The sequence below is a fragment of the Trichomycterus rosablanca genome, chromosome 3 (assembly GCF_030014385.1).
Source record: "Trichomycterus rosablanca isolate fTriRos1 chromosome 3, fTriRos1.hap1, whole genome shotgun sequence".
Lineage (NCBI taxonomy): Eukaryota > Metazoa > Chordata > Actinopteri > Siluriformes > Trichomycteridae > Trichomycterus > Trichomycterus rosablanca.
In genome coordinates this window covers 11,710,100-11,734,259 of record NC_085990.1, presented here as the reverse complement: position 1 = coordinate 11,734,259, position 24,160 = coordinate 11,710,100, and the positions used below count along the sequence as shown (strand labels likewise).

At 38.1% G+C, this 24,160-nt stretch overlaps 1 protein-coding gene across 1 annotated transcript; it reads right to left on the bottom strand.

The window, feature by feature from the left end:
- Window positions 1-6,183: 6,183 nt before the first annotated feature.
- On the bottom strand, window positions 6,184-15,270 carry LOC134310289 (protein FAM171A2). Its single transcript, XM_062991841.1, has 8 exons — window positions 15,120-15,270; window positions 12,866-13,087; window positions 11,524-11,616; window positions 10,857-11,009; window positions 10,258-10,437; window positions 9,718-9,831; window positions 7,969-8,095; window positions 6,184-7,793 (listed from the first exon to the last, which is right to left on the bottom strand). Exons 1-8 carry the CDS (start codon window positions 15,214-15,216, stop codon window positions 6,245-6,247), a joined length of 2,535 nt encoding a protein of 844 aa, XP_062847911.1. The 5' UTR covers window positions 15,217-15,270; the 3' UTR covers window positions 6,184-6,244.
- Window positions 15,271-24,160: the final 8,890 nt, after the last annotated feature.

Genomic DNA, 24,160 nt, shown 5'->3' with positions numbered 1-24,160 from the left:
CAGCTTCTTAATTGATTTAGAAAGGAAGAAGTAAACAGATGGAGTATAATATGAAAAATGACTGTACGTTAAATTGATCCTTGATTGAAGAGAGTAGTATTTACATGTTAGAGACAGGGCCGAGCAATATGGCAAAACTGTAAAAAAATGTATTTATGTCATTGCATGATACGTAAACACAATTGTTCTTTACACAATATAAATCATACTTAGTTTTGCTGAGACTGCAAAGACACACCATGCGTTTTTGAATTAAAGCAAACTTATTTAACAACAACAACAAAAAAAAGGAATAAATGGAACCTGTAAAATATATGACTTGACAATTTGTACCATGATGTTAACATAGCACACGTTCAATTTCATATTGTCATATTGCCCCACCCTATTTAAAACATAATGGCTTTTCAGACCACTTGCAACCACATCACATTATAAATATATACCGACAAATAACAACAATATTGAGTTAGCAGTAGTGAAAAGACTGGCTTTGATTTAAATGAGTGTCTTTGTTCATATGATAACACACACCATGTTCACAATGAGTATCTACACATTATGAAATAATTCTACAACTAAAGTTGTGGAATATCTGAACATATTAGGAATACTTTAACTGTAAATGAACAACATTAGAATAATAAAAACAAGTTCTAGAACAACTGAAATGTTTAGAGATTGCAAAAGATTACTGAAACTCATTTATGAAGTAATTAGAATTCTAGAGCTGGAGTTATAGACCAAACACATGGTGGGAATTCTTGAACTGGAGCTCTGGTACATTTACACATTATTACAATTCTAGAATTTGGACATTTTGTCCAAATTCTTAATAAAGTACTATAACATTTGAACAATGAAGAACTGTACAATTGTAGAAACTACAATTCTGGAACATTTGGACATTGTAGAACTTGGCACTGATAATGTTAGCAAACTTCTAAAACTGGAAGTTTTAGTATTACAGATTCTAGAACATTTTAACATTTTAGGAATCTTCCAGGTGGCACAAAAAAAAAATGTTTGCTCTGGTGTTATGGGATCAGAAGTGCTATCCCAAACCAACTGTGACCATTAAAATTGCAGTCCTCTCCCTCCTATGATTAAGCCACACTCCTCCTGTTGACGTACATTATACATAAATTGCAGCTAAATTGCCTGTTTAATTTAACCTTACAATACCCCTTTGTGCTTTGATTTAGCCAATAGGCCACAAAATGTGTTCCAGGTGTGATTATTAAATGTTAATATGCACTGTAAATGTAGTACAAAGTTATGGTGGTCATTTTATATAAAACATGTAAAATCATATAGAATTATGCTCGACAGTAAATTGAGTGCACTTACATATTGGCATATTGTTACAGAAATGTTAGCAGTAGACAAATTAAGCACCAGACAATTTCATATTAATGTAGAAAAAAAAAAGCTAATTAAGCTAAATTAAATGAAGTCAAATATTTTCAAAATAGAGAAACAAAGCTCACTGAAGGCTATTCAGAAGGTAAAAGCTTTCAGTTAATAAAGTAGTAAATAGCACCAGATATTTTACTTGGACCATATTAAAGTTTTTATCTTTAAACAAAGCATCTAAGCTTCTACACTTCCATTCCATTTATGCATTACTATAAGATGCTTCTGGCCCAGGTAAGATTTTCTTTTTTATACTCTTTTTATAATTTTGTGGGAAATCAAGCCATTTTTATCTCTATAAAAACTTTCTAATCTACAAATCTCATGCACATCTCTCATATTTTACATATACACAGGTCCACCTCCACATTGTGTTAAAGGGGGCTTCAGTGATTCTCAGTGAGCTACATTAATTACATTTTGTAGATTTGGTTTGAAGTTTTTATCACATTCATTCTCAAATTGAAGGCAGAATTCAACCACTCAGCACAAGGAGACATTTTTCATGCTTGTCAGTCGGGTAGTGCAGTGGCTCAGCAAGAAGGTCCTGAGTTAGATTCTCAGGTGGAGCGGTCTGGGTCCTTTCTGCATGGAGTTTGCATGTTCTCCCTGTGTCTGTGCATGTTTTCTCCTGGGAGAGCTGGTTATCACCCACAGTCCATACATATGTAAGTTAGGTGAATTGAAGACACAAAATTGCCCAGGATGATGTTTGACATTGAACTTGAACTGATGAATCTTGTGTAACCAGTAACTGTCTGGCCTGTCATAAATGTAACCAAAAGTGTAAAACATGTCAATAAAATCCTAACAAGCAAATAAAATAAATAAACATGATTGTCACTTAAAAAGGAATGGTTAAAACATTTTGATTTCTTAAACAGCTTTAACTAAATCATTTCATTCATTTATTCATTGTCTTTTTTAACCACTGCACGCACACACACGGCAATTTCTAGAAGCTACAAATGGCCTGACTAAAGCACCCAAGAGAAACCCACATGGACCCTGGGAGAACATGCAAACGACAACATTTAGTTTTCACCACTGATGGTCACTGATGTCCCCTTTAAAGAAAGAGATTGTTAAAATTCAAAATGTTTACCACACAATGAGATCATACATTCATCTTTACAGTTTGACATGAAAAGTTACAAAACAAAAAAAACATAGGACCCCTTAAAACTGTATTACTGCCTGAATAAAAGCCAGATAAAATAATTATACATAAAGTATATATTAATATAATTATATTATAATTATAGTACAGTTATGCATGGTGTATACATGCATTCTATTAATATCAGACACAAAAACTTTCCAACTTTTAATTTGAATCTAAAGCTACAACAGTAAAATTTTAAAGTTAAAATAATAAAAACGTGAAATTATTTAAAAATTAACAAATGCCGCTCAGGTGGCACAGTGGTAAAATGTGCTAGCACACCAGAGCTGGGATTTCGAATACATTGTATCAAATATCAGCTCTGCTATCCAGCTGGGCTGGGCGGCCACATGAACAACGATTGGCTGTTGTTCAGGGTGGGATGAGCCAGACCAGGGTTCCTCATAACTGGTGCAAATACAACCTCAGCTGGCTGATTGATGGTGCCTGCACAGAGTTGGGGAATAATGCTGATCAGGGTGTAGCTCTCAGTGCACAAGGCTGATCCGCATATGAACTCGCCTCGTCAGTTGCGAAGCTCCTCGGTCAGCAGTGGAGGGTTGTATCGGTAGAGGTGAAACATAATGCAACCAGGGTAACTGAATACGACTAGATTAGGGGAGAAAACTGGGGGGGTTAGAAAAAATAAGAAAAAGAAAAAAAATTAACAAACAATACACATATTAACTGAAAGCTCATCCAGATTGGAATTACACTGGTGCTGATAGTTAGTATGGGATATTTAACATCCAAGATTGTTTTTAGTGATTCTGGATAAAACAATCTTTGTAACATCTCTATATCCCTATATACTTTATATCTCTATATACTGGCTTTTAAGATGTAGCACCTATGCTAATTTCCCTTAATTCAGTTCATTACTAAAATAAAAAGTGAAATAAAGAATATGGAGGACAAAAGCGTCGAGTTTACTGAGACAGGAGATATTTTTCATCAGTTAGTGGTTCTAGTTAACCAGTTAAGGTTACACATCTAGCCATTAAGCTGGACAGCAATACTGTATAAGTTTGCTATTCAACATAAAAGCTAACTGCTTAAACTTCTGGTTGTTTAGCAAATGTCTGTTATTTATCCATCTAGCTTGTTGTGTCTGTTAGTTTGTTCTTTAATACAATTATTAGTCATCGTCTATCAAACAAGCATAAACATATACAAAACACAGCAAATCATAGTGACCTGCAAAAAGCAGCATAAATATTATAAGTATTATAACTGCAAAGAAATGCTGGTCACCACCTGCTGGTCTGTGCTGGGTTTTTAGCAGTTACAGCAGTTTCCGTAGTAAGGCTGTTTACTTGTTGAAAGCAAGTGATCCACCTAGCCCAAGTTGTTATAGTAGACCAATGCTACTCTGCATTAATCAGTGTTCACTTATGATTTGATTCAGGCCAAACCAGCAATATCAGAATTTTGCAGCATAGCCCAAAAACCAGTTAGTGGTGGTCATTCTTCAAACAGGAGTTTTTCAGCTGGTTTATGTTCATTTATGATGGCATTTGTTGCCTAGGTACCTAGCAATGTAAGTTTGCTTTTCACCCTGCTAAAAACAGCCTAGCTGGTTTTAGCTAGTAAACAGTCTCATCTAGTGAGGCTACTCATGCTGGTCTTTGATGGTTTTAAGAGGGCATTGAATGCTGGGCAGTCTACAACCAGAGTCATCAGCCCAAAGACAGATTTTATAGAACCAAGCCATGTCTGATTTGTTGTAAACAGTGTTATAAAACTACTGACTATTTAGAAAAACTAGATGTATTAATGTAATAGATATTAGTTATCCAGATAGCTAGCAATGTCAGATGGTTCTGTTTTGCTAGTCAGTCAAGCAATAAAACCAAGCCCATTACGCTACTGAGCCACCAAACAAAAAAAACAATTTAATTAATAAACAAAGACTTCAACTTAATTACTCCCAAACAATGTGATAGTTTACCTATCAAACAGTCTGTAAAAAAACAAGCCACAGTCAATGAATTATCAAACAATAATGTCTGATAGTCTGATATGGAATGTTTGGATTTGTATAGCAGATAGATATAGCATAGTTTCTGAAAAAACAAGACAGGAATATATTAAAATATATCCCTTGATGTAAACACAAACATAAGTGCCTGAAGTTCATTACACACTACTGAAACTTTGACTTAAATCAAATACTATAGTCAGGTAAGACAAATGTGTATCAAGTAAAGAATCTTAACCCTTAACCTTTGGGTTGTTTGGGGGCATCATAGACAAGGGTACTAGAAAACAAAAACTGGACTGTGATTGGACTTTTCATTAGGCCAGTAAACCAATAAATACATCCAAATGTATCCATCCAAATAACAATTTTATGACCATAATTTATATTTTGCTGTGGTCATTCCAGTCCAATGTGGAAAAAACAAGAGAGTTCACAAAAGAGGACCTCAAAATCTGAAGTATCTTAAGAGACTTTCTATTATAAGTAGTGCTCATAGAATATTTGCTCAGGATTCTCTTTTCAGTTATAGATTACACTGTTTTAAGCATTCCTACCCAGCTTTAATCTTGTTACCCAGGCAGATCTGGAAGTGAGAAGGCTAGTTGTAAATCTTTAAATCATTTAAAACAGCAGTCCCCAACCTTTTTTGCACCACGGACCGGTTTCATATAAGATATAATTTCACGGACCGGTAGGGGCGGCGGGATTTAAAATAGAATAAATATAGAATGGAAAATCAATGTGAATCCTGAGATTTTTTTGCTGCTACAACACACTGCTCCCACCTAGTGGTGATTGGAGACAGTAACACTTGAAGAGTTGGAAATTTAATTGCTCTTGTAGCGATCTCCAATTATTTATTCTTTCTGTGCAGCCCGGTAATAAATGACCCACAAACCGGTACCGGTCCGTGGCCCAGTGGTTGGGGAATACTGATTTAAAAGATGTGGCTTAAAAACTATGCAGTGTTTTTGATTGTAGTCTTGTTCCAAGAGCCATCTAAATTTTATTCTTTATCATCGTGAAATTCCTTTGTTTTGTTATTAAATTGTACATTTTAAGTTCTGCACCCAGGTGTACTGCCTGCCAATTGCATTGTGAAGTTTTCTGTACACATGCACAAACATAATGGGAAATTTTAAAACACATTACAACCAAATGTCTACCTCCCTGTTAAAGACCTGCTACTTTCAGTGCAGTAATTGGCCTTCTTTTTCCAAGAAGAGCTGGTTTCAAAACATGCCTCAGGTAATTCACGAAGGTTTTGTTGATCAGGACCAACCCAATTTTTTCCAGTTTTAAAAATACACAACAACCACTCAGCTGAGAATTACAACAGTCATAGATCTATGATTGTTCTGAAAATGTGCCATATTTGATTGTAAACATGATTCATCCTGAAGCATTCAGCACAACATATAGTGCTGGTATTCAGGACATCACTGAAATGGGTAATATTTCTGTAATGATGAAACCTCACATTTACCTCATTGTTTCTTCTGATCCAAACTATCGGTAATTGCTAAAATCCCTGTAAGACAACATAGACCTCTTTTGTTGCTTACTTTTCATAGTTGCCAGACAGAAAATTGTCCAGCAAACTGGAACATCCCAGGTCTCAGAGGGACACGTATTTTGTGGCTTAAGGATTAAGTTTGGTCTTTGTATATTCAACTGTTCTACTTCTTTGCATGAAACACCATAAGTGGGCGTTCCTCGATGCGCTGCCATGGACTTTTCTTGTTCTCATCTTTGTCATCTAGGTCATTTTCCTCCTCCGGGCTGGTGACAGAATCTCGCTGGGTCTCACTATTGCTGCTACGTGAGCTGTTGCCCCGGCTTCGACCTCTACGCGGCATTGGTGACCCCCGTGGCTCCTCTGGGCCATCATCTAGCAGTGGAGTTAAAGGATTCTCCAAAGGTGACCCTGCTCCCATACGGCCAATGCCACTGCTGATATCTAGAGAGTCATGGTAAGGCATTTTGGAATACTGCTTCCCTCCATGTCCCTTTCGCCCACTGCCATGACGTTCTTCTTTACTTTTGCGCCCAGAGGCATGTTTGCGCTCATGTTGGTTATCTTGATGTCTTGTGTCTGAAATGCAATCCTTACTGCTGCCAGCAGGGGCACTGAGGGTACTCTGAGCACTGTGGTTGCCGCTGTTCATTCCACCGAGGCCAAGTTCAGAACCAACATCAATGTATGAGTGGCGCACATGAGCATTGGCACGTCCGTCAAGGGATATGAACCAGGCACGAGGGTGCTGTTTGACGCCTAGTTCTCTAAGCTTCTTCTCTGTAAGTGCTTGGAGCTCTCCATTCATCTGGGCCATAGTGGAATCGTTAAAGAGCACTGGGATGTGGACTGGAGCAGATGGACCTCCAGATGCCCAAATGTTGTCATCTGGGCCAGCTGGGGACCCCACCCCTTGCTGGGCATGCATTTGGACTGATCCTTGGCTTTGGGCCTGATGACCTTGGTTTTGGATCCCAATGCTGACACCATTACCCATTCCACATTGGCTGTCCCTGTCTGTCTGGTTTTGGCCATCCTTACCACCTTCAGAGGCACTAAACTCAGAAGATAAGCGCATGTAGTGTGCCGGGATGACCAAGGTTGGGACCATGCTGCGATACATGTTCTCTGTCATTTGTTCTAATGAGCTGCAGAATATGATCTGGCCAGGTTGGGTGTTTAGTGTCGTTGGACGAGAAAGATGCTCCGGGCCTTGTGAAACCTGCGAGTATTCTGGTGGATTGTCTGAAATGAGTGGAGAAGGTGGGTCAGCCGTGTATCCACGGTTGTCATTGACAACATGTCTGCGATGGTATTCACGATCCTTGTCTTCTGAACTGTAGTTGCATCCGAAGTCATCATGAGGCAGGGTACTGTCAAGGTTGCCTGTATCTGTGGAGCGATGCACTTTCATGGGGAAGCTTTCGGCCCCTCGCTGTGCTACTTTAGACTGTTTATTTTTGGATGAATGCCTGAGTTTCTGTGCTGGTACGTGTTTAGCAAACTCATCCCTGGCACACTTAAATTCACGGGACGGTGAGGCATCTGACTTGCCGGTATCCGGATTGCCATTGGAGGCTGCAGATTCAACTTGGCCTCCACAGATGAGGTTGAGGCGAGAGGTGGAGGTGCCCTGGTCTCGCTTTGAACTGGATAGTGCAGATGACGTCTGCCCCGGCTTCAGCTGTTGTCGAGGCTTCAGACACCTCCGTCTGACAGAAACAAAGAGGAAATCAAAAATCTGAGCATATTTTGTGAGTTGTTGAGGTCTTTAAAGACCTTGTTTTAAGAAAAGTACTTTACTAGTGGTAGCATTTTTACTAGCAAAAATGCTTCATTAAAAGAACCAGACTACTGTTAATTAGTAGACAACCCACACATACAGACCTGCAGTAGTAGAGTAGAGCACAGAGCAGTACTAGTACAAGCAGAGCAAGAGATCCCAGGATGGAGAGCAGGATGAGGGAATGGTAGGCCGTGATGTCCCTTAAGCCTGGATGAGACAAGCCTTGTCCTATAATGCAATGCCAGTTTAGAGTCAATTGTAATACTAGGTGGCTTGTTCAAAACTGTTAAACTGTAAACACAACATAAACAATGCAAACATGCAAAACAATTTTAAATTAAGCCCAATTTGGCTGAAATCTGGCAACCAGGCGTATAGCACCGGTGACGTCAACCAGGTGAGGTGTATAGCACCAGTGCCCTCTGCAGTTTAAAGTGAATATCAATTCATTTTACATGTCAAATCGATTTGAATTGTGGGATTTTTAAATCGGTTATTAACTGTCTTGTGGTGCATCGTTACATCACTACTCTTTAGTGTGGTAGGGGTGGTTTGAGATGCAGCCCAAGTATTTAAACCCCCTCAAGAAAAATATCTGTTGCTGAACAATTTTATTACATTTACATTTTCAGCATTTAGCAGACACATTTATCCAAAGCAACTTACAGTACTGTGATAGTATATTGTCTAAGCAATTGAGGTTTAAAGGCCCAACATTGACAACCTGGCAGTGGTAGGGCTTGAACCAGCAAACTTTTGATTACCAGATCAGTACCTTAACCTTAAGTGTCAATATAACTCTAACAGTTACTGGGCATAAAATAAAAAAGTATTTTTTAACAAAACCTTGTCTCTTTGCTAACGTCAGGTGACATTGCATTTGCATAGGCTCTATCAGTTTAGTGACAAAAGACCAGGCTAACCAGCTAGCATCAGCACACATGAGAAATGTTGATTTTTCTGCTCTCAAATTCCAGTGTTATGTTCAGACAGGATCAGTCTGACTTCACTCTTTCTACACAACACTTTTTGTGATTTTGAGAAGTAAAATGTCTGATATGTGGTCTATTTTCTGAGGCCAGATGGTAGATGTGAGCTAACTGGCTAACATTAGCTTTGCTAATCATACAGACAAAATAATACAATATGTGATAAAGCACAATGAAAAACATCAACCTTTCAAAAGTTTATAAGAATATCAGTACTTCATCCTCATCCATATTTCCATCACTACTAGTGCTAACAATAGTGTTAATAACAATAATAATTATAATAATAATAAAGCCACATACTGTTAGCTTTATTTTCTTGGCTAAGCAAATACAAGAAAACAAACTAGCACATTTGCAGTAGTAGTACTAGTATTAGTATTAGTAGTAGCAACATTAACAACATTATTTACTTTTTTTTTAAAACAACAGTTCAGAGACATCAGGCCAAACTAGCCAGCTAGTGTTAGCAGGCTGGCTAAAACAGGTGAAATTATTTTCTTTTTGCTGTTATATTTTTGTGTGCTGTCTAGACAGGCCTTAGTTTGGCTTTATTTCTTCTTTGCTGTGTTTTGCAGCTATTTGCTTATACCAGTGAAGGTAAGCTAACTGGCTACCATTAGTGCACTGATCATACAGTTTTATATTTACAAGACAATCAAATGCCAACTGAATAATAAATAAAATTAAAGGCGTGTCTGCCGTTATTCTCTGCTAAATGTTCTGTTTAATGTTCAGTTCATGTTCTTGAGTAAATTACTAAATGTGTCTGTGTTTTACTGGTTAAGCTAGTGAGAACAGACAGGGATTGTGTGTTTGGATGAATGGATATAGTTACATGTACATTAGTATGTGTTTTACCTGATGCAAAGGGGAAGGCTGCTATCCAATACCCAAGCCGTGAAGCTTTGAAGTCCCATGTGAAATGAGATCCATCTCTTCTAATGTAGCCGATCCCACTCCGTACCCACAGCCCTACAACAAGAACATCCATTTCTTCAGCTGAGTTTCAATTTAAAGAAATGATTGAAAAAATTATGACAGCTAAAAGTAAATCTGTTTGAGAAGCAGCCCGTGATCAACAGTGGAGATGGTTACGTTATATATAATTTGTCAGTTGGTAATAAACCAATGTTTAATTCAGGGTTTATTTCCTTGCCGTGTGCCCATTGTTACTAGTGCTATTCTCTGTTACCCTAATCAGCATAAAGTGGTATCATCACAGTAATTAAGTTGCTTGCAAGTCAACAAGTTTTTAGGTTTTATTACACCATTCAATGACATAATGTTAGCAAGTAAAGTTACTCGTGAACTTGTCAATGTATTATTCACACCAATTTACTCATAGCTCTGTATGAAAAGTAATACACTGAGCCTAAAATATTGTTAAGGTTTGTATACCTGATTTTGTATCGTACACCCACACAGGTACACTGGTTGGGGAGCGGACATGGGAGTCAGAAGGCAGAGGAACGGAGAAATGAATCGACTCTGTGACCTGAACCTCGCTACCCTCCCGGTCAAAAAGCTGAGCGCTGACCGCCGCTACTGCTGTTAAATCTATCCAGCTGTCTTCTCCCCCTGCATGAACAAACATACACATTCAGAAGGATAGTATTTTATGGATTTCTTTTTCATGCTCTTTTTTTTATTCAGACACCAGTGCTATAACATTTGTACAATAAGTCCTTACAAATGCATAAGAGAATAACTGTATTTGCCTTAAGTTAAGTCAATGAGTTAGTTATTTCTTCCTACCCAAATAAAAAAAAAAATTATAATTTGTCATTGAAAAAAGGCTGGTGCAGTTTTACAAAATTACTAATGTTTGACCTGTATGACACCATTTACATAGATTTATGTTGCATCATTTTTATATAATTATTCAGAAATTAAATTTAAAATACGTAACAAGTGAGCAATTTTTTTACAGCTTTAACTTTAGTTTTGTCCTATTGTTAATAAATTTCCCTCATTGTCCAATGTAATTTCATCATAACCTGTGTTGTTGGGCTCCAGGGCCAGCAGGTAAGGAAAGGCGTTGATCTCACTCAGATCTCGGGCAGTGGTCAAAACAGCTGTCATCTCAGAGAAGGAGGAGTTCAGCTGCAAGCTCCGCCTTGGAATGTGCAGCCATGGCTGGCTCCTCCCACCTGCAGGTCAAACCAGAATTTTATATTAAGTAGAGAAGTAATTGTTATTTGCTAAAAGTGCATTACTATTTGCTGAATAAACTTTTGTTTATGTTCTTATTACAATGTTTATGTTCTTATTACAAGATGAAAAAAGAAAACATGAAGAGTAGTGGTAGTTCAGAGGTAGCCTGAGCTTAAACCACTGCTAGGATCTTAAGCAAGGCATTTTAGTCTCAGTTGCTCAGGTACTGGAATGCAAGGTATGATGTATTTATTATATTGGTCCATTAAATGTGTGTCCTAATTCCTGGTTGACTTCTTTGTGCCGTTATAGAAAGGGATATTTTACTGCACCCATAAGGCTGGAAAGAAAACCCAACCTGTCACCTTATGCTGAGTTGCACAGATGAGGGGACAGTATCTGTTTTCTTCCTGACCCTAATAATCATAATAACTGTTAAGGAGATTTTTGCTATATGTTGAAAAAATGTCTTGAAAAAATTAGATTTTGTTGTGTTTAGTTTTTTCGTACCTGGAGAACCATGAAACACCTGGATAACATCATCATACAGGATTAGAGTTCCTGGCCTTTGGGCCAAAAGGTAGAGACTAACAGAGGCATACACTGAAATATAGAAAAATAAAGAATGAATCAAATGTGTTACAAAAATATTCTGTATATATTAGGGCTGTCAAACGATTAAAATTTTTAATCGCGATTAATCTCAGAATTTCATATAGTTAATCGCGATTAATCGCATTAAAAAAAAAATCTGTGTAAATGTTATAGAAAACAAGGATTTTTAAGTGAAATGTTACAATTAAAATGGTGAACACATTTTATGCTAAATGTACTGATGTTAAAAACTGCTGGGACAAGAGAAAACTGTAAGGGAGTTTTATTCACTCACATACTAGGCAGTAAATGTCAGATTGTAGTTTAGAATTTCTCCATCAGCAAACATTGTAGATCAGCGGTGCTTTAGGTGGGATAAGGCGTAGTTATTGTAACAGACTTTTCTGTGGTTGTATTGTGACAATGGTTTGATGGCCGTTTCTACACGAAGTGAGTGTGTTTTGACCCTTTGGGGCTTCCATAGTGCATGGACTAACGTGCTTGACTCAGCTTTCCGGTATTTGGTACCTTAACAGAATAAGTTAATAAAAGTGTTCTGCTCCCGACAACTTGTGAATATAGCGTGTATTTATTTCTTTATAAGTGCATCACTACAACGCTCGGTTACATTATGTTAACAAACCGCAAATGAAAAACGGTGGCAAGTCCGACATTAAAACGTTTGTTCTACCAGTCAAGTCTCAACATTAACTAGAATTTGCGTTAACGGCACTATTATTTTTAATCGCGTTAAATTGAAATCGCGTTAATGCGTTATTATCGCGTTAACTTCGACAGCCCTAGTATATATGCATTGAGGTAAAACACCCTGTATAGTTTACAATAATGTAATACATTTCATTAATAATGCATTTGTGCTCCACATATATGCTAATGCATATTAAAGTCACAAAATATGTAAGACAGTATTGTTAAAGATTTGTATACATTAAAAATGTATAAAGATAAATGACCAAAACATTTTATAAACAAAACATGTTAAACAACAAAAAAACTAAGTGGTTAAATACTTCTTTAACCTTCACTGCCTACATTTTGAACACAAGCATCAAGTCACTGCCACTCACAAAAGCAACTTCCTTCACACCCAATAGAGGCATACCACAGACAACATCAGAAAATAGTAACCTGCTAGTCTAAACGTAGAGTAAGCTAGTAAAAGTACATTTGTGTAATTAAAAAGGGCTGAATAAACTGTACTATTATCTGTACTATTATTCTGTAAGTGATCACTCACAGGGCACTTTGCTGGCATGCCAGGGCACTGAACTGGTTACGTAATCCTTCCGAGATGCAGTGATGATTACCCATGTCCCAGTGCGGTAATGGAAATTTACTACATCATCGTTGGAACCTTGGGTGGATGCCAGCACACTACGGTTGCCATGGACGATGATGGTAGCATCAGACAGGGGTGAAAGATCACCACCATTGAACACCTGGACCCTCACCTGCACCTCTGAAAGATAAAAAAAAAATAGGACACTATTGCAATAGCATAAAGCATCTTAGTTTTACCGTCTTCTCTTTACGTCTAAGACAGTATATATTTTTAAACTTTTGATGTACAAGGTTTGCCTGTCAGCCTCTAAGCTCATGATAATGTAAGGCTTGCTAGACTATCACCTGGGTACTTATAATTCATGGCACATCATTTTTATGTTATTATTTTTTTTGTGATATTTGGTTTCATCTAGGGCAGATGGAACACCTTTATTTGTCATAAATACATGAGCAGGTGTACAGTACAACCTCGGGTCAGAGCGCAGAGACAGCCATTGTTCAGTTCTGGAGCCCAGTTGGTTAAGGGCCTTGCTCCAGGGCCCAACAATGGCTGCATGGAAGTAAGTAACCCACAGCTCTACCCTCTAGGCCAGCAATTACCAAACTTTTTTGCACCACGGACCGGTTTCATATAAGATATAATTTCACAGACCGGTGGGGGAGGGAGGAGGGAGGGGTGACAATAAGACAATAACACCCAAAATAGAAGCAGTGAAGACTGCTTTTCTAGCGATCTCTAATTATTCATTCTTTCTGTGTGGCCCAGTAATAAATAGCCCACAGACCGGTACCGGTCCATGGCCCGGTGGTTGGGGACCACTGCTCTAGGCTACCACTGTGCAGAGAGGAAAAAAAGAGAGATCATTCTTCTGCATACTTTGTATTCAATGATAATTGTTTGTACTGGCAATCTAATAGATATTACTAATGTCTTTGATCTGCTTTCTAAGATCTACACAGTGAGCGAAAATATTTACCTCTTACCTGCTCCCCTAACCTACCCTATCTCCTCACACTTTATTAGATATTAAAATGACCTTTCCTGTTTGATCCTTTCATCTTGTATCCTGATCCACTCATCCTGTATCATGTGTTACCCCTCACATCATTTGGGTAGGAAAATTACCAGACCTTCTTTGTAATCCCCTCTTCACTTTCATTTCCTTCCCACCTTAATCTCCTCCTCTTCTTCTTACTTTCTCCTTTCCTTCATACTGTAGATGAAGCCTCCACAAAAATATGTCAATTCAGATTTTGTTGGTCTTCCAAGCTGCGCCCATACGACTGTATGTGTTAAAAACTCTCCTGACTCCTGTATGCCGAATTTGTAACAACATGGTGCCCATAAATCATCACTAATGAACAAATGTTTTAACCCAGACATTTTGATTAAGAAAAACCCACAACAATGTCATACAAATTCATGAAAATTACTTTGGACAAAGATGTAGGTATGACTCAGTCACAGATAAAGAACATAGATCATTAAAACCCTAAGTGTTGACCTCAGCTGAATGTACCATCCATACTAGGCATACTAGTGTATTGAATATATAGTAAAACATGCATGCTGGCATGCACCAAACAAAGACAAGTCATAATGTGTAATGTTGCATCAATAGCAATTCAAGGCGCTGGTCAAATATTAATCCTAATTTGCATAAATGTCACGAGTGTGAGGCCAGACGACCTCGTAAGACTTCGAATAATGGGATTTGATTGGCTCGCACTGACAATTTGTTTGAAAATCGACACACGTTTTCTAAATGGTTTGAAATTCTTTTGGCTTTTGGTCCATGCATCTCATGCAGCCCAACATGCACCAGCAAAGCAAACAAAAAATGATCACTGTTAAATAAAAAATTTCAATAAAGACAAATGGTAGGCTACTAGAATTATAGCACATGAAATTATGGTAAATTGATTTTGGCTCAGCTGGAGAAAAAATTTAATATATAGATGGTAATATGAGAGTTACAGATAATAAATAAGCACTGGGGATTTTCCTCTCACCAATTTTACATCAATTTCTATCGATTTTTTCTTCTTATTAAAATTTAATATAGACCTAATGCATAATAAAACAAAATAATTGATCTCATCTGCTGTTCATCGAATACTTGATTCGATTATCCAGTGCAAACGTTGATGTAATTCATGATTTTGTATGATGCTCCACCCTGGTGCATCTTTGTGCTGGCACTCACCGCGCGCTCCGGGCTCCAGCAGAGATTTACCCACAGTCCTGTCCGCACAGGAGAAAAGCAGCACAAGGAGAAAATGGTACATAAACCGACGTGGCATCCTAAAAAATTTACATCATACTTTTCATCATTTGAGCCATATCTGTTCCTCCGTGAGCGATCTCTTTTTTTAAAGATGGTTGCTAGGGGCGCATGGCGCATCCTCCATTGGTTTTATACTTCTCCCGTGATGCTGCGCCTTAACAGGGCTTCATTGTTTCAGCAGGGCGAAAACACAGCGACAGCGACATCTAGTGGTTGAAACAGACATTTTATGATCGAGCTAAGTTGGACAATTATTTGTAGTTTTTTATTTTCATTTATAGGATTTTAACGTCGTTTTACACACTTTGGTTACATTAATGACAGAAACGGTAGTTACTCGTTACACAAGATTCATCAGTTCACAAGTTTAATGTCAAAAACAATTGGACAATTTAGTATCTCCAATTCACCTCACTTGCATGTCCTTGGACTGTGGGAGGAAACCGGAGCTCCTGGAGGAAACCTATGCAGAAACGGGGAGAACATGCAAACTCAACACAGAAAGGACCCAGACCGCTCTACCTGGGGATCGAACACATGACCTTCTTGGTGTGAGGTGACAGTGCTACCCACTGAGCCACTGTACCGCCCAACTTGGACCGCTTCATCCGGGTCAGAAAAATCTAGGCACAAAGCAAAAATACACCCTGAACAGAGCTTTAATTGCTCAAATATTTATTACTTCTCATTTTCATTAACAGCATTGTTTTGGTGAGGGCCACAGCGGGTCCGGTTCCACCGGTACCCACTATTCATAAGGCAATATGCATACTTGGCCGGTCAATAGTACCACTGACATTCGATTCCAGATGACCCGTTTATCAAAGTGTAATTAGTTCCTCTGTGTCTTTCCACTCCACATGTAGAACTAGGCCAAACTGCAGTTACCCTTTAAGGAAGTCTTGCTTAAGTGTTTCCTTTTAATTAAAGGTCATTTGTTAATTAAGCATGAATAAAGTCTTTACAGACATTAAAACAACAGGGACATGAAAAGGGATTATTGAAAAATTAATTAATTCATTCATTCATTCATTCATTTATCTTTTGTGTATTCTTTTACTATGCAGTTCATCCTTCATTACAATGAGTCTGTTGCCAATACAATCTAGACAGTGCACCAATCCATCACAGGGCAACAAACACCTTTTTTGGCCAATGACCCCATTATGACCCCATTATAAAAGAGATGAAAGATTAGTGGTTATGACATGCTAAAAGACAAACAGACAGATAGATACTTTATTGATCCCAAAAGAAATTAATTACTTTATTAGCAATATTACTTGTTAACAATATACAACAATTCAACTGCCATAGACATAAAAAAATAGTAGGAGTAACAACAGCTCAGCCATGAAGTGCTGTAGCACAAGAACTGTTGATCAAATGCATACTGGATTGGGATTTGACTTAAATTAAGCAAAGGATCAAACCTGGGTCACTGGAACTATGCAGTACCAACACATCTGCTGTATAACTGCACCACTCCCAAAAATCTTTTCTGCACTCTGTGCTAGATCAAGTATCTGTATTTTTGTGATGCTATAATCCTGGGTAATCTGTCTCTTTATTTATGGATTATACAGCCTTTTGAAAACATCTGGAGGAAACTCTAGTTGCACACACACACACACACACACACACCACAAAATGTGTTTCTCTGACACATCTCTGCTGTGGTGCTTTAAATTGGGTCATTTTGTCCTGTGAGCAAAACATGGATTTTAAACAACACACAACAAGCAGTGTCTGGGTGCCACACAGCTTCAGGGTCCAGGGGACCTGGGTTTAATCCCTACCCCTTATCACTCTCATTTGGCAATTGGGCATTTTTTATTCTATCTCTGCAGTTTTCAAAAAAGGCCATAATTCAACAGTGGTTCAGTCAGGTAGTGTTGTTGCAACAGAGCAATGGGGTCCTGGATCTGATCCTCATCCTTGGTTGCTTTCTGTGTGGATATTCTCACAGTGTTTTGTAAGCTTCCTCTAAATAAAGTGCTTTCCACCCACCATCCAAAAACATGCATAGCTGGATTGCTTTGAAGTGTGAATTGTGCATTGACCTGTGATGAATTGATGTCCTGTCCAATGTGTATTCCTTGCTTGCCTCCAGTGTTTCTGGGTGATGTTAGATCCTCTGCCACCCTGATCAGGAAGATTTGCAAAGTAAACCCCTTACTTAAACAATTGCCAAAAGTCACATTGTGCCAAATTTACTGAAAGGTTTATGGTCTAGTAAGACTATAATATTAGCCAGAACAAAACACCCCCATGGTAAAATAGCGTGGTAATAGCATCAGAATATGGAGAGGCTTTTCAGCAGTAGGGACTTGCAATCTGGCCAGGATTGATTGGAATATTAATAGGCACTGTACAGAAAGCTAAAAACATGCTTCCTTCTGCCATCTGTTAAGAATCATCCAAATATATTACTGGCTAATAAAAAAATGTAGACAGTTCATAACCCACGGACAACAATATTAAATCCTACATCTGTCAAAATTTGACCTTTTATCTGCCAGAATTATAAAACATCCACAATGTTGTATGTATTAATGAATACATAATCAAATAGTAATCAAAGATGCAACAAGTACGACACCACCTGGATACATTGGCACAAGGCAGCAATAAGTGATGGCCAGTGGGACCATCCAACATAGTGCACCACATTCTCACCTGTTTACTTACTTAATCACACCTATGAGCAATATAAAGCAGCCAGTCTACGTTTGCCATGTTTTTTGTGAGGAAACCAAGGTACACAGAGAAGATGTGTGCCATGCCAAATCTTCTACAAATGCATTATAACTTTTATTATCTCTAATATTTGACAGCACAAGGCTGCTTAATACTATGACATTTCCAAACAGTATTACAGAAAAAATATCACCTTATAATTTCAACAAACATGTGACTAGACTAAACATGATAACACATGTATGTTTATTTATATTAAAATGGGGTCCAAGTGGGTTTTTACACAGAACATTATCAGCAGTTTCAGCGGAAATATTGATATGTCTTAGTTTTAAATCATATGCTTACAACTTTGTGACATGGCCTCTTATCTCTTGTTAGTGATTTAGCTGGTGACTTTTCAGTGTTCATGTACAAACTGCTAGGTTAAAAGTTTTAAGGGGCTAGTTTTGCCAGGGTATGAAAGAAAAAACATTTGGTTACTTTATGCTGAGAGGAAATTTGCTTGGGTGGTAAAATGCAATTCAAGAATCAGTGAAAGCAGGTCTGCAATTAAAACACAAACTAGTTGCTGCTGCAAATGTACACTGAAACATACTTACCCATTTACATTTTAATAATATTATATTCAAGTCAACATCACTAGTTCTAAATATATGAACAAAAAAAGCACTCTGGGACAGTGATTATGCTTTTAAGGTTTGATTTAATCCCTATAATGGATTGTCTGCTCTAATCTCGAATAATCTGTCTTTTCCTGGATTATAGAGCACTTTGAGGAAATATCTTATTACGCAGAAGGTATGAGGTAGAGGTGGGCTAAACAACAGATAGGCAAAAGTCAGTAATTGCATACTCACAAAATGCATCTAGATGCAGGTGTTTATGAGATCAAATAAAGTACATATCAGTATAGCATTTGTGTGAGACTCTGGGGCAGATTTGCAGTGCCCCAGATTACCCAGTTAGCAATCTCAGACTACCAGATTTGGGTAGAAAATACTGTTTTGACCCAGATGAATGAAGGGTCACCAACTCTGTGGGTATGATATCTAAATTTGCACATTATAAAAGTAAACAACATTCTCACACTACTTTATTGTCCACAGAACTAAGATGTAACAAAAGTAAGATGTGCAGTTGGGCGTTGTTTTCTCTGTAATGTTTTCATGAGCAGAGTTTGATTTAGTGTTTTCATTCGGTCCTTTGACCTTTGAACTTGTGTGTGTTTCAAGCTTTAAATTCCTAATATTCTCAGCAGTGTTTTTACTCTGAATGAAAAATGGTGCAGCTGCAATGAAGTTTGAAGGAGATGTTATGAATTTGGAGGATGATTCAATATACCAAATAATTTTCAAGGACCACAGCTGGGGAATTGCAGACAATAGTTAGGTCTTCGGATCAAAATGTCTCCCTAATTAAAATCAGGTGTCTCCTACATAACCAAAAGTTCTCTGGAACAGTTGCCAGAAGTAGGATAAGCTTTGCTGTCAAAGACCAACAAACCCAAGTGCCTATAGTTTGCTATAGTTATCCGGAGATTTCAGTGGCACTGAAAAAAAAAAATCTAATAAAAAATAGCACTGCAGAAAAGTACCTCATCCTTATTGTGATACAAGCTGGTAAATATGTAATGTTGCAGGGCTGTCTTTGTTCCAAGGACAACCCAGACACATTATCACATTATTCATGGACACAATCAAGCATCAGCAAACTTAAAGCAAAACCTGACTCCTTCAGCCAGGGAGCTTGGACTTGGCTGTGGTTGGATCTTTCAGAGAAGCAATACTCCATTGCACACGTCAAAGTCAACACTGAAATGGCTCACTGACCAAATAATCAAGATTTTGCCCAGCCCAGCTTAGTTCCCTGACCAAGACCTAATAGAAAGCATGTGGAATGAGCTGAGTATAAAAGGGAAATATACAAACATAGGAATCTGAAGGATCTAGAAGGATTCTGCAAGGACACATGATCACAAAACTATTATCTTAGCAAAGGGAGGCTGCACAAGTACTAAATGAAATATGACAATAAAACTGGCATAGAACAACATATACAGTGTATCACAAAAGTGAGTACACCCCTCACATTTCTGCAAATATTTCATTATATCTTTTCATGGGACAACACTATAGACATGAAACTTGGATATAACTTAGAGTAGTCAGTGTACAGCTTGTATAGCAGTGTAGATTTACTGTCTTCTGAAAATAACTCAACACACAGCCATTAATGTCTAAATAGCTGGCAACAGAAGTGAGTACACCCCACAGTGAACATGTCCAAATTGTGCCCAAATGTGTCGTTGTCCCTCCCTGGTGTCATGTGTCAAGGTCCCAGGTGTGAATGGGGAGCAGGTGTGTTAAATTTGGTGTTTTGGGTACAATTCTCTCATACTGGCCACTGGATATTCAACATGGCACTTCATGGCAAAGAACTCTCTGAGGATGTGAGAAATAGAATTGTTGCTCTCCACAAAGATGGCCTGGGCTATAAGAAGATTGCTGACACCCTGAAACTGAGCTACAGCATGGTGGCCAAGGTCATACAGCGGTTTTCCAGGACAGGTTCCACTCGGAACAGGCTTCGCCAGGGTCGACCAAAGAAGTTGAGTCCACGTGTTCGGCGTCATATCCAGAGGTTGGCTTTAAAAAATAGACACATGAGTGCTGCCAGCATTGCTGCAGAGGTTGAAGACGTAGGAGGTCAGCCTGTCAGTGTTTAGACCATACGCCGCACACTGCATCAACTCGGTCTGCATGGTCGTCATCCCAGAAGGAAGCTGACGCACAAGAAAGCCCGCAAACAGTTTGCTGAAGACAAGCAGTCCAAGAACATGGATTACTGGAATGCCCTGTGGTCTGACGAGACCAAGATAAACTTGTTTGGCTCAGATGGTGTCCAGCATGTGTGGCGGCGCCCTGGTGAGAAGTACCAAGACAACTGTATCTTGCCTACAGTCAAGCATGGTGGTGGTAGCATCATGGTCTTGGGCTGCATGAGTGTTGCTGGCACTGGGGAGCTGCAGTTCATTGAGGGAAACATGAATTCCAACATGTACTGTGACATTCTGAAACAGAGCATGATCCCCTCCCTTCGAAAACTGGGCCTCATGGCAGTTTTCCAACAGGATAACGACCCCAAACACAACCTCCAAGATGACAACTGCCTTGCTGAGGAAGCTGAAGGTAAAGGTGATGGACTAAACCCAATTGAGCACCTGTGGCGCATCCTCAAGTGGAAGGTGGAGGAGTTCAAGGTGTCTAACATCCACCAGCTCCGTGATGTCATCATGGAGGAGTGGAAGAGGATTCCAGTAGCAACCTGTGCAGCTCTGGTGAATTCCATGCCCAGGAGGGTTAAGGCAGTGCTGGATAATAATGGTGGTCACACAAAATATTGACACTTTGGGCACAATTTGGACATGTTCACTGTGGGGTGTACTCACTTCTGTTGCCAGCTATTTAGACATTAATGGCTGTGTGTTGAGTTATTTTCAGAAGACAGTAAATCTACACTGCTATACAAGTTGTACACTGACTACTCTAAGTTATATCCAAGTTTTATTTCTATATTGTTGTCCCATGAAAAGATATAATAAAATATTTGCAGAAATGTGAGGGGTGTACTCACTTTTGTGATACACTGTATATTTCTTTTAGTCATTGTACTTCCAACAATGGGGAGGTTTTGTGTTTATTTTAAACCAAACATCATAAGGATAAGCAATATCGTCCCTAAAGATTCTCTTTTGTAGCCTATTTGATTTTGTTTTCAGGGGAATCCAAATGGATGCTCTGCCTTCAAAGTCCTCAATTCAAAGCGTACCTTTTTCTCCATTTCTAATCTAATGGAGAGTCTAAATGTGAACAAAGCTTAACGTGGCTTAATGTATTAAAATGACTTGGGAAAACCTCTGTTAGTTACTTCTGGTCATAAGGATCTCAACTGCTGATATGACTAACCTGTGATCCAAAAGAAAGTAATTATGTTTATGTTAAGCTTTTGTTCTTCCTATTTAATCCTCTTAAAGTAAAAAACAAGACCAATATTAAGTGAGAGAAGTACTAGGAGGTGTTACTAGGTACTAAGCTTTGTCTTTGTTATTGGTTCAAATGGGAAAGGGAAAAAAACAGTAGAAAGTACTCATAACCAGTAATAACTGAGAGCAGTTTGTTGTTTCCAGGTCGTTGTTTTAGTGCATTAGGCCACGTTAAGCTTTGGACACGTTAAATGTTTAAGTCAATTCAATTCAATTCTAAGTCACTCTCCCCTAACCGAGGAACAGAAATTAAAACCATCCAACAAGCAGACACGCCCACTTGCTGTTAGATACGCCCACATGCCTCTAATACGCCCACTCGCACGTCAATCAGAGCTCTACAGCGAGTGCGTAACCGCAAATGTTCCAAGACAAGTGCATCGCATGAAGGTTCATCAGCGCGAAAGTGCGCGCTCAAGGGAAGAGAACTGGTCCCAGTTGGATTAAAGTTTCATACGTGTTGGGAAAGAACAGGAGGACAGAACCGATTTATTCGAGCACATGTGGATCAGGTGAAGGATTTAACCACTGGAACAGGGCGAAGATTTTACTAAACCGGAGCTCCATTTAAGCGCTTCCCAAAAAACGTGTATATAGAAGATACATGCGCACAGGAGCAGGGCTGCAGTTCCACCAAGAATAAAAAGCGAAATTTTAATTCTTTCACTGGATTACAACACGCAGCAAGAAATACTGTGAGAATACAAAGAAACTGGGTTTTTTTCATGAAGAAAAGGAATATAACAGGATTAAAACAACAGAAGAAACCAGAGGACCTCGATTGCTCCTACACAAAGAATACAAGGCACAGCAAACAATTTCTAGAGAAATAATTCAGCATCAATTTAAAGACAGATAAAAGGAAAAACACACTTCTACATTTTAAAAAGTACAACAAAATAAAAATACAAGCTGGATAAACATTTAAACACTTTACAACAATAATCAGGAGGATTGAAAAACGCAGAGACAAAAAATACTGCAGTGATAGGAGGAAATAAAGAAACATAAATCTTCACAAAAAAGGATACAGGAGCAATAAAATTGCTAAATTAATTGCAATAGGAATAGAAAGTTTACATTGTAAAGAAAAGAAATTACTTGCGCAGATTGTGTACATGCAAAAACACAGAAAGATAAACAACAAAGAGACCAGAAATGAAAATCGAATCAGTAAAACAAGAGCTTTAACAATTTCAGGTATTTTAGGCCTATTTTCAGTGGTAATATTAATGCTTTAATTACTTCTACAAGACAAAAACATACAGAAAAATGCTAAGGATACAAGATGCCTAACAACAACTATAAGAAAAGAAAATGCAGTTCTATGGAAATGTAACTGTGCATATAAATCAAATCAGTAAAACAAGAGCTTTAATAATTTCAGGTATTTCAGGCCTATTCTCAGCAGTGGGTCCGGGGAGATATTAATGCTTTAATTACTTCTACAAGACAAAATACTAATAATACAAGATGCCTAACAACAACTATAAGAAAATAAAGTGCAGTTTGAAGAAGAAGTGTGGATAAATTGTGCAACAATATAGGACAAAAAGCACAAGAGCTACAACCCTAGAAATAACAGTTCCTTTAAAACTCATTAAATCATGATTTGATTCCATGATTCCTACAAGAAAGAAGAAAAAGCACAACATGAATTACTTTTACAATAAAACATAGGTCCAATAAAATTAATTTCTATCAGAATAATTGCAAACACAAGTATTTCTCTGGGAATTGTGGGCCCTCTTCCAGCTATGGGCCCTAATAATCCAAACGTGCTCTTAGTATTTTTACAAGAGTATAAAACGTTTTGTTCCTCACAAAAGAAAACTGACAGCGCGAAACAATGACAGGAAGAATAATAAGCAGAGCCAATGATATACAGTATGAAAAAGGAAAAGTACAGCAATGAATAGAAAAAAGGGAAACAAGGTTCAACAATTACACAAAGAAGAAAACACAAGAATGCACAAAAAGGATCATCATAGATAATAAAAAGTAGCAACTTTCAAGCTTGTTTCACACTGAGTAACATATGTACTGTAAATAAAACCCAAATATTAGACTAATAATCACCATATGCACAAAACAGTCAAGGATAAAGTGAAAAGGATTTTGCTTTCCATGGAAATGTGACTGTGCATAAGCTCTGCTTTACTGAGCATATATAAAATGAAAAGCTCATTGTTAGAAAATGTGGGAACTGCATATC